At 41.6% G+C, this 12,201-nt stretch overlaps 1 protein-coding gene across 2 annotated transcripts in view; it reads right to left on the bottom strand.

Annotated features, from left to right (window-relative positions):
- Positions 1 to 12,201, bottom strand: part of CDCP1 (CUB domain containing protein 1) — a 257,865-nt gene that overhangs the window by 31,248 nt on the left and 214,416 nt on the right. For both annotated transcript variants that reach the window (XM_029589604.1, XM_029589602.1), the window contains exons 2-4: positions 11,562 to 11,777; positions 10,530 to 10,883; positions 7,583 to 7,951 (exon numbers count right to left, since the gene is read on the bottom strand). In XM_029589604.1, the coding sequence (XP_029445464.1) occupies positions 7,583 to 7,951; positions 10,530 to 10,883; positions 11,562 to 11,777 (939 nt within the window). The remainder of the gene's footprint in view (positions 1 to 7,582; positions 7,952 to 10,529; positions 10,884 to 11,561; positions 11,778 to 12,201) is intronic.

Genomic DNA, 12,201 nt, shown 5'->3' with positions numbered 1-12,201 from the left:
CTGACTAATCTGGCTGACGATGTATTTAGAGGTTTGGCCATAGAAGATTCAGAGTTCTCACCCAGACAGACTAGTTGGCCACAGGCCAACTTCCAAGTGAACTCATATTTATTGTTTTGTACTGTAAAATGCCAAAAAGTGCTTATGAACAGGCAAGAATCTGAGAACTGTAGAGCCAGTAGATCCCAGATGGGAAAGTAAGAAATTAACGGATACTAAAGTTTGAGCACGCGAAGGCCACACAGCTGCACTTGGAATTGATAGGAGTCCTGTTACGTTTCACCACTCGTGGGGCAGCCCCGCAAGCGGTTATACTTACCTCGTTGCCGTCAGCCAGTCACTGCCGCTCCTCGCGACAGGGAGAACACTGCCAATGGTCTCATGTGGCTGGATGCTGCCGACTCGCAGCAGACGCCAATGCTCCTTCCTAAGTGCGTGCACAACATGGTTTCCTTTAAAGAGCCTGTGGCGGGAAAAGTCCGTGGTACCCTTGCATAACGTCTCTGCTTCTTGCCCTATAAAAGGGTTCTTCAGACCTTCCAGCCTTGCCTCAGCATGAAGGATGCCTATCAGCCTTATTCTGGGTATCTAGCCTGCAAAGTCTTCTGCCTCATTTCAGCCTCGGCCTCGCTCCGTGACAGTTTTCAGCCTTGCTCCATGTCCATTTCCAGCTTCAGACTGGTTCTTCAGCCTTGCGTGGCTCTTGGGATCTGGACTTTTAGCCTCGCTCATGCCAAGACTCATTCGCTCACCATCGGTGCAGACCTTAGGGTCCTGCCCTTGAGGCTGCGTCAACTGCGCCACAGCAAGAGGGGCTCACACTCACGTCGTTCGCAACAAGTAGGCAGCAAGGGAGGATACACTGTTTCTATCCCAAACAAACTACCAGTTTTAGTGTTTAAGAACTGAACTGAATGGTTACAGAGGGAGAGATCGCTTCCTGCCCATGATAGCCAGACAGATCCCTTGGAAAATGTAAGATATATGTTATCTGTTCATCCACTTATTGCTTAAATAAACCTACCAAAAATACCTGGAACCGTGATGTACTGACTCAGAGTGTGTGTTTGACTATTTGTGTGGGGTTCAAGCCCCTAGGTAAAATCCCAGTAATTGTGTGCCTACATTAGGTAGGCCCCCGAGGCAGTCCTGTGTGCATGCAGATGACAACCCTCGAAGGTAACTCCCAGTATAGACCCCAGTGAGATTAGCTCCCGGGTTAGAGCTCAGGGCAGAATGCCGGTGTGCACGGTCTGAGCGCAGAACATACTACTAAATATATAGATAATAATTTGCTGGCTCCTGTCATTGTCAGTCATACTCCAAAACAGATATTTGCCGGGATTTTCTAGGACATCTGTTGATTAATGGCAGGACCTTACGAATCAATGGAGAAATGCCAGAAAAATAAAAGATTTTACAGATCCCCACAGCCAAATCTGCAGAGACCTGAGCAGGCGTTTCAAGTCATCCCCCCACATCACGCCGTGGAGATACACCATGTCTTCCAAGCCACAGCCAAAGAGGCTGCTTCAGTGACGGTACAAGGAGAATCTGCCACTGCTGCTGCTATTCCTGGAGTCATTCCATGAAGAAGAGTCATCGCTGCCACTATCCGCCCTGGGAGGCCATTGCCACTATCTCCAGAAAACAAGCAGTGGCAGCAGGGAAAGAAAAGATGCTGCAGCTGCCATCTTCTTCTGTCATTTTTGATGGGCACTTGATTAGTCCGTTATATAATTCTTTTTTTTAATGGATAAAGCAGCAAGGCCAAACAAAAAAAAAAAAAAATCCAGTGAGCTACTTAACCCAGATGTGCTGGATATGCAGTCATGTGCAAACTGTTTTTAATCTAATCCATTCCGAAGGAAAGTTAACACATTAGTGGATTATATCTTTACAATCTATTGCCCCCTGGTATTTCTCTTTGGTTTCATTCAGCTCCAGCATTTCCTTTTAATCCTTCAAGATGGCATTTTCCAATCACCAGCCCCAATCAAAACATGCAACCTCATGTCCCAGCTCTGACGGATCTGGAAAGTGCTGAGCACTGTCACCATATGAATTCACTTTGCAGGTCCCTGAGTGACCTTCAGTTTACATTCCATGAGCTAAGTACTCTCCTGAGCCTAGTACTTATTATTATTCCTTTGTGAAATAGGCTCAAGACAAATGAGTCACTGTTTTATCAATGTGGTTGGTTGACTATCAGAACTTGCATCCAAGCAGTTTACACAACATCAGGTTTTCATTCATAAAAACGTGATGCAAAAATCACATATTCAAGGTATGCGTCGTGGCAGTAGTACTGATGCAATATTACATCTAGTGACTTGGCTGGTTGTGCTAATAAAAAAATAAAAAAAAGACTCGCTTAAAGACACTAAAGATCTGTACATTTTTATATATTGGTTAATTCTGTATTTAAAAAGTTCTTTAATTTTCTTTGGAAAATAAAACCATCTTGCTTACACTACAGTATATTTGTGATATGCGGCAGCTCTGGTTTCCTGTCTTTCTAGATTTCTAAGATTTGACAACTTCAAGAGAGAAAACAATTGGGGGGTGAAAACAGCAGACTCTTTTTGGAGGCCCTGTGGGGCAAGGCAACGTTTTACCACCTATGGTGGCAATGGGTAGCCATTCAAATGTACTGGGGCGGCAGCGTTGTCCTGAATCAGGGAAATGTCTATGCACACGCTACCAACGAATTCAATATTAATTCTATTAAGTTCTCTAGAAGGGGGAATCGCTCTGAGGAGCCAGAGAGGTATTCCAATACTGAACCGCTTATTTCTAGCATCCAAGCAATTAATGGTACTGAAGGACCTCAGTCATAAGGTATGGAAGATATCTGGCATGGAGAAATTAACGCAGGAAAGAAGAGAACTATCTGGATGTGAATATAACCTAGAATCCATTCCTTGCATACAGGTTGAAAAGTAGACAGATTCTGGTTTATGCACACTTCTCCAACGAATGTGAAACAATACTACAGAAAGGTACGTCACACTTTCCTGTTATAGATAAGGTTTAAAAAGGAAGGGAGGGTGCGATTGGTTATTTAGACTCATTTAATTGTACTGCACTTGTTTAGTTAATAAATCTATTTCTAATAGGACTTGCCAGCGTTTTCTCGTTTCACAAGAAACGTGCACTTCCATCAATTAGAAAAGTTCTATGCTCTGATTTATTATTTTAAGAAAAAGCTGCAATTTGTATCTAAATTTTGAAAGTAATGTTTATCGTCAGATTTGTATTCTCTAACAAAGGGTTTTAAAATTTAAAAAAAAAATGGTTTGTAGTAAGGCCTGCCTTTCTTTCTGCAGTTTTCCCCACGTCTCAAATGCAGCTGCCAAAGTAAACCTTGTTCACTATATACTGTGACTTCAGCTGCAGCACCTCCCAGGACAGAGAGAACCCTTCAGCACTGCTTAGCAGTCTACTTCCTTAAACTGTGACAAGAGTCCAGCAAACACTCTGCAGCCAGAAAAAAAATCATACAGTCTCTCAAAACACAGTTACCTGCAGCAGCTGCATGGGCATAAAGCTCTAGGATTCAGCTGCTTCGGCCTGTGTTCAATGCTTCATTTATTTTTATAAATGTTCAAAACCTCCAAAATTAAAAAAACTAAAGAGATCCAAGATTGCTGTGCTCATGTAGTACACATGGCTCTGAGCTGTCTGCAATATCTTCTTTTTTCTATTTTACTTATTTATATAAAATGATTTTATATATATATATATATATATATATATATATATATATATATATATATTTCTCCACTGAGTTTTGTATTGTTTGTGTATTGTACTTTTGTGGATTTTGAATTTATGATTGCTTTTATTGTAACTAGCTTCAAACTTTGAAGTATGATAGAAATCATTTTATATAAATAAGTAAAATAGAAAAAAAGATATTGCAAACAGCTCAGAGCCATGTGTACATGAGTGTATATATATATATATATACATATATATATATACATATACATATATATATATACATATACATATATATACATATATATATATATATATATATATACATACACACACACACATATCAGTACATGATTAGGCTCCCATGTTATTTTTCATCTCACAGTAAAATGTTAATCCTCAATATTAAAAGCATTCTTAAAGAGGAATGTTTTTAGCAATTTTTAAACTTAGCCTTGTCAGTTGTTAACCTAATCTCTTCTGGCAGAGAGAGTACCATAATATAGGCCCAGCCTCAGAGAAAGCACGAACTCGTGTCTCAATCAGATGGATGAATTTCACTGAGGGAAAGCAGCTCCTTATCAGCAGATTTCAACCTGAGAGATGGTTGGTAAATGTATAGAGTGGAACTTAACTATAAAGTAGAGGAAGCCAATGAAGGGGTTGCGGAATGGGTGTGATGTATGTATAAAGACTTACACCTGTAAAAGTATGGACAGCTGCCTTCTGAATTAACTACAGAGATCTCAGTGAGTTGTTGGGTACAGCACTAAACAAAGTATTACTGTAATTAAGAGATTGAAAAATGAGTGCTTGTAATGTTGTATGGAAGATATCTGGATCAAGTAACAGTTTAAGTTTATGCAGTAATCGAAGCCTCAAGAAATCAGATTGCACTAGGTTTTTAAAGTGAATGCGCATAGAAAGACATGTAGAGACTCCCCCCGCTTACCTGTAGTATGGTCAAGTGAAAAGGAAAGGACTGGATTTTCCCTACTGGGCCTGCGATTTCCTGAGCTGAATCAATGAATCTGTTTCTTGTGCAAGCAGCTTCCTCACTGTGCAGTCCTTGGTAAAAGCAGTTGCTTCTTCACTGAACTTGGAGACCACCTTGAGTCCTGAGAAAAGGCTGCCTAATCCAGAATCTTGCCTTACAAAGAATTCTGGCACTTCCCTCCATTTTGGGTCTCATAGAAGGAAGACAGGCCAGTGTGCGTCAGGTGGGGTGAATTTGTTGGAAACATTACAGAGCCCACAAAGTGTGGAGAGTATCCAAGATCTCAAAGGAGGAGTTTGGGAGTGAGTCAAATATTGGAGAGAGCAGGTCCTGCAGCAGAAGCCAACAGTCCTGCTCTATCAGTACCAGAAGGTCTTCAACATCTGGAGCCAATTCTTCTCCTCCATGAGTTCCTGTAATTTTCATCCCTTCTGTCCCTACCTTGGTACTTCCAAGAGTCTGGAGAAGCATTTCAGTTAAATCTCAAATTCTGATTCCAGATTTAATCTGGTCTTCTTAAGTCATATTTGAAACATTTAGTCCTTTGCAAGTAGACAAGTTTAAAGATCATCGGGCTAAAGTACATAAGAACAATGTTTCTATTTTGGACCATAATACAAAGCTTGAACTTCTGGAACAAAATTTTACTATGCTACAAAATGCCAATACATCTACGGTTAAGGACAATGTGGGTCCTGAAAAAAAAACGGTGAAAGTCATAAGAATGCCTATAGAAGACAATTTAAGATTTCTTAATTTTTGTAAGTCTTCCTTGGTGTTTCCCTCAAAGGTGTTCAAAAATATATTAGAAATCTTAACGTATCCACCTGAAGCAACTCCCCTACCAACCTCCAAAATGTACAGGTAAATATTCAGTGAGCTGATAAGCAGGAAAGTACCTGGATGTTCAGTAGAACATGTCTGGATAGATGTTTCACTGAATGTACCCAGCTCCAGTTACCTGAATAACTTTAGGGCTAGTATTTTTCCAACAAGACTTAACCCAGCTAACTTGTCAGATAGCACTGAATATCAACATTCATTGGCTAAAATGTAACCATGCCCAACCTCTTTTTATCCAGGTAAATTTTGTCCAGGTAATGAGTCATCCTGACAAAATGTATTCAGCAAACTGGGGAGATGGGGAGGAGGAAGTGAAACTTTCAAATACCAACCTTTGACTGGATAATTCCAAAAGTGACCAGACAAAGCTTTTGAACATCAACTTCTTGGTGGAAAGGTGAGTGGGAAGATCTCCTTCCAGCAGGTCAGTTATCACTAGATGGCTTAGACATAAACCATGCCCTCTGGAAGAGCTACTCTGACTGCATCATATCTCCTGGAGCCAGATCGAGACTGGACCCTGAGGCTATATTTCCAGCATCCTGAAGAGATATTCCTTGGACTGAACGTACTGCTCTTTCCAGATGTCTCCAGGGCAGCTTGACAACGCAGGAGAAAAGGCGGCGATTTTCATCTATGCAACAAGAGTGCTTAGCTCTTGGTGCACACGCCCTTCAATGCCTTCCATGTAAATGCCCTATCAAGCATCAAGGAGTTAAATATTTCAACACCTCTCATTTTTGTGTTTTTGTGTAGTTGGGGGGGCTCAGATGCTAAGAAGGATTTGACTAAAAGAGCTACTCTTCTTGAGAGGTAACTTGTGGGTTGAATTTTCGGTATAAGGGCACTTTTGTGTTTTATGCATAAGATCTTAGCTTTACAATGAGCAATCTGTATGACATGAATGTTACTTTCTACAGTATTAAGGGAGGGTAAATTTTAGCATTTACAAAGTACATATGGACTTCAGCCCTAATTCTCACCCAGCACCGATGTTTCAAGAATAAATCCCTGCTTCAGAAAACCTTAAGAAGGCAGGCTAAAAGCCCCCTGAAGCAGGGATTTATTCTTGAAATATCGATGTCAGGATGAGACATGGGATAAATGTGTTGAAATTTGTTTTGTGACAATTACATTCAAGTCCTTCTGAAAGATAAGCATTTTTTTGTCTTAATTCTTCCTATGTGGTTTCATAATATAAGACTGTTCTTTCAAAATCTTTATGATTGTTTCTTGAAGGTTCAAACACTATTGCAGTGCATCTTATAAAAAAAAAAAAAAATTGGTATATGACGACTATACAGGGATAGATGCTGGGTAAAGTTTATAGTTTCCCCGTCACCTGTTTGATGCCATTCCACAATATTTTACATTCAGTTTAAATACTTTTTGGTGTGAACTGTATTTGTTATATGAAAGCTGATGAATAATTCTTTCCCACTTATGTAGTTTTAAAGAAGATTTCCTGAATATACCATTTTGCTTGGTATATTGCTAAAAAGGTTATAAGGAAAAAAACGTAACTTGATTTTTGGGAAGGGAGTTGAGGGTATTTTAAATAAAAATTGAATAAAAGTCATAGGACGCTAAGCTGAATTCTTCTCTAATCCTGCATATCAATCATTTTACTGGCTGGGATTCCTCCTATCCCCTTTCCCCAAACACACCTTGTTTTACCATATACTGTTGCTATGTACATAGAAATGGCAGATCTGCTCCTTTATAGAAAGCAGGGGACAATTTCCCAATGGCAAAATTGTAATAGATTACCCCGAACAGGTAATATTAGAAAATCTCTATGAATGAGAAATCCATCTGTGCATTACAGTGAGCGAACAGAATACGTACCTTTTTTACTGTGTAAGAGCAGCAGCGAGGGCACTGCTGGCTGACAAAAGCACCACGTATGCAAGCAGTGACACTTAAGACAGCGAGAGGCACCCTCACAAAAATATTTACAGAAGAAACTGCAGAAAGAAATATACTACTATACAAAACACGGTGAAGAGAGTTACTCACTTCCTTCCTTTGGACTAAGCTGAACTGTGATTTTGAAGCGTAAATTAAGGGCCCTTGGATTCTGGTCATCTAGGTCGCAGCTCTGCAAGGACATGTTAAAATTTCCAGCAACGTTGGCAGGCTGCTTGTCAGCTAGTTTGAAGACCTCTGGGTTATTGTGGGATGCAGGTAAATAATATTCCACCCTTTCCTCTTTCTTCTCACAGTTGGGCAAGGTATAGTTGAGGATCTGGATGCTAGCTCGGTGGTTAGGAGGCACAACAAACTGCCAGGTCATAAGTTCATCTTCTGGGAATCCCAGTGGATAGCTTGCGGATAACAGGACTGCTGAAGACTCCGCCTTAAACGTTGATTCAATAATGCACAATCCTGCAAATATAATAAGAAAATGTTTAAAAATCAGCCCAGTGAACCAGCTATAATTAGGCTTGCTCATATTTATTTATTCCTTCCATTTCATCATCCATTTTTTACCAGGAGTCTTAGAAGTAGAGAAAAAAAGCAATATGCATGACACAAAACAAATCAATTTACATAACAATATAATCCTTTTACCCCCCCCCCACCCCACCCCCATCCCTTCAACATAACATCTGAATCCCAAAAAAAGAGATTTAGTAAAAAATACAATCCCAATCAAACATCACATGATGGCCCCTTACAACTAAATTAAAGGCTACTGATTGAAAAGCCATGCTTTCAATTTTGCTTCTGACATTGCCCACCTTCGTCCACCTCTGAGGCTCCAGCCCAGTCATAATCCGCTCCAGCCCCATTCACAGCCATTTATGAAAAGTCAATCCAAAACTGAGGCTCTATGGTCTATCATTTGCATCCACCAGGGGATTTTCTCTAATTATGCCCCCCATCTTCCTCCTCCTATAGCCTATTCATCCCAGCAGCAATCCTCAATGCTCAAGTGGCAGAAATCATTGAACCTTTGGATTACTGGGCAGATTGGGTGTCCCAAAGGGTCGTCGTCCTTCTACTGACGTCTTCTGCATTTCTGTGTGTGGCTGGACCATCCAGTCCTCCACTAGATGTCCCATTTAGATATTTCAACTCTGAGCTTTCCATCCCCCTTGGCCTTCTCCCAACTTGCAGAGTTGGGATCGGTTGCCTTTATCTTTATACCCCAGCCATTTTGGTTTTAGGGTGGTGGTTAGTTTTTGGTCAGACTCAGAGCAAGAAGGATGTGTGGTTTCTCCTCCCTCTCTCATCAGGCTTTCACTGTACCCTCTTTGCCAGATGGTGCCTGTTTTCAGATGCAGTAAGATGGACATTTGCCAGAACCCTTTTGGGACTCCCATTCCAGGACTGAAGACCAGTGAGCCCATTCACTCCCTGAATGTAGCAAATACCTGTGACAGGCTTGGCAGCATGAGATGTTTGATGGCCAAAAGATATCTATTTTTAAGAAGGGACTGTGTTTAAACCTCTCTCCTTTGGGGAAGGTCATCCTTGCTGGCTAGACAGGGGCTGACCAGCAGTGAGCCCATTCATCCCTTGAATGTGGAAAGCACTTGTGACAGTAAAACACTAGTCAAGGAAGATTTTTGATTAAGGAAGAATTTTATCTTTTGTTGAGAGGAGGAGGATTTTTTTTTTTTTTTTTTTAGCTACCCCTTCTCAATGGGAGCCAGGCTGGTATAGCAGGTTTTCGATTCTAAGACTTTCCGGCATGAGGAGTCACCATTCTAAAACAACGAAGGAGACGAAGTAAGACCTGGAGACTGCCATCCGGATCTCCACCCATATGGGACCAGGACTCGGGGCTGCTTGTTCGGGAATGAGCTGCAGACTCAGTTAGGACTGTTTTTTTTTGTGTGTTTGAGGGGACCTCTCCAACAGAATTCCCATTAGGTCGCTGGGAGAGGTTTTGTGCACTTAAATATCGCCATGGGAAGCTCTGCTCAGACACCTGACATGAAGGACACCCACCCAGAACAGAAACCCATATCTGTACTCATTTCAGCTGTAACTTCATACTTCTGGATAAAACTGACTGTCTTTTACCAAATCAGTGAACTTATAATTTAACACCAAGTGCCTTGTCCTGCCTGGTTTGTCCCAGCATCTCGCCCCTTGGGATGCAGCAGCTATCATCACACACAGGGTATAACAGTCCATCTCCTGGGCCATAAGCGAGAGCTTCCCCCCATAAAAAGAATCCACCTCTGGGATAGAGAGTACAAGTCATGGGAGGAGCACTAGTTTGAGAAGATCAGAAGATATAACTGAGTTTGTGTGGCCTTGGAACTAAATGCCCCGCTGAAGGTTACATATGTATGCCCCCTAACCACCACCAGTAGAATTTGTATTCTGTTTATTGTACTCAGTCTTAATGTCTCTGGTGGTGCTAAAAGATGGATTATCAAACTTTAATAACTAAATAAAGCCAGATCTGGTGAACAGAAGCGAGATCTCCTGTGGGTTGTCACAAGGCCATTGGGTCAGCTCTTGTAATTATTCATTTTAACTAGTATTCAGATTTAAAGTCACCGTTTAACATGAGAATCTGAATTAAACCAATAAATGACGACTCTGGTGAGGGATCAGAGTTGCAGGCACCTCAAATTCAAGGCGCATCTAATGGTGTTACCGGGGGCTTGGGTGCTCTGCAGAAACAACATGCCAAAGTCCGGAGCAGGAGGAAGATAGTTACTGCTATGGTGGTGACCCCCGACGGCCAAAAGTAGAGATGCTGAGGGGAAGCCTCAAAAGAAGTCTTCCTTCCAGCGCTTGTGGACAGTAAAGGCGCAAGTGTGGTGTTTGTGCATGGCAGATTGACTGGAGTATACAAAGAAGTTAAAAAAAAATCCACTTGAGGGGATAAAAAACAATTTAGGTAGCATTGATGCTCTACATTGCTAAGTTGTAAATAGGCAGCAGGCACGCAACAATTTCCGATTCTCCCATCGCTGCACAGCTCCTTTTGCACACTTACTTTTGATGGAAGACCTGTTTGCAATGCTGAAGCCAGACTGCAAAGAGCTTTCATTCCAGGGGAGGTGCAGTGCCACAAGCGCTCCTCCTTGGACTTTCACACGAGACACGGAGCCATTCCTGCAGAAGGTGCCAATGTTGCTGGGCTTAGGACCCAGACAAGTGCTGACGCTGAACGTCGTGGAGTCGGGGCACGCGTCCGACGGGGCGATCTGTCTCAGCCAGGGATTAAAGCTCAGTTCCAGCCCGATTTTCCGGACGCTCTTCACGTGCCAGGTAAATGTTCGGTTCAGTCTGGGTAAGCCTGAGGGCTGAAGTTCCACAGCACCAAAGGGGCATGGGCCAGAAGTACAGTCTAAAACAAACCAAAACAACAAAATCTGTAATATGTATCACAGGGTTACACAATCTGTTCTAGTCTTTTTTTTTTTTTTTTTTTTTAATTAACTCTTAGCATTTATTTTTCATAGTGGGCTGAATGGTTCAGTGGAGTGGCGCAAATATACAGGATCTGTCAGTTCTTCATTCTCACCAAGCTTAAATGCCCAACAAATTAAAAAATGTCAAAGTCTATTTCTTGTGTGGCTGGTTTTAAAAGGATTCTTTGACCTCAGCACAGTTCTTATTGGAGAGATGTCTCGGTCACTATAATCACTATTCTACTTGGCACAAAGCAGGGGGCCGGGTAGGATCCTGGCTCCAGCATTTTTATGGGTGAAGGGGCACGGGAAGACCCAGTTGCTTTTTTTTTTTTTTTTTTTTTCGGGGGGGGGGGGGGGGGGGGGGTTCAATTTTTTTTTATATACTAACGAAACAAAATAAACATTACATGAAATGAAACTCATGGGTAAAAAGCCTCCAAAAAATGAAACAATCTGACCCGAGCCAGATTTGAACCAGTAATCTAATGAACTACCCAACCCCTCAATGACAACTTTTTTGTGGGGCTGTTTTCTTATAGTACTGCGCAGTATGAGTTCCTGTGAGAGCAGACAAGGTTAGTAAACAGTTAAAAAGAAAATCAATGTCTTACCAATGCTTTTCTTGATCTCCATGACAAAATATTTCTCAGGCGTCTGACAGCTGAAGTTGAATGTCACGCTCTGGCCAGGCAGTATCTGAAGAACGGAGGCCTTGCAACCTTCCTTGGGGGTACAGATATTGCAGAGTGCTGGTGTGGGATTCACGGGGCCGTGCTTCACTGTGACGGTCATGTTGTCAGCATTTGGAAGGGCAATCAGTAGACCCTCTGAGAAAACAAAAAGGTTTCACATTATAAATTCAAAATGTTGTGGTGAAATACTAATAGGTAGAATAACCTATGTGTAAGTATGTATTCCAGCTGTTGGTGTCAAACCATGAAACTGAAGAATGGTGATCAGAGGACGTCAACAGAAACCCAGGAGTGCCCACTGTACAATCTGATTATATGCAGCTCCAATACATATTGGGGGTAATTTTCAAAAGAAGTTATGCGCATAAATTAACTAATGTTGTAGCAATTTTCAAAAGCCCACTTAACAGAAGTAAATGCTTTTTAAAATCAGGCCCGATTTGTTTATACTGATAAACATAAAAGCTCCCTGTAAATGAATATTAAGGGCTCAATAAACCCTCCCCACCCAAACCCTTTACCTTCTCCAGAGGCCTTCTGCCAGTGCCACCTTTGGAAC

This window comes from Rhinatrema bivittatum, chromosome 2 (genome assembly GCF_901001135.1).
Source record: "Rhinatrema bivittatum chromosome 2, aRhiBiv1.1, whole genome shotgun sequence".
In the NCBI taxonomy this organism is placed as follows: Eukaryota; Metazoa; Chordata; class Amphibia; order Gymnophiona; family Rhinatrematidae; genus Rhinatrema; species Rhinatrema bivittatum.
This window is presented reverse-complemented; position numbering and strand designations above follow the sequence as displayed.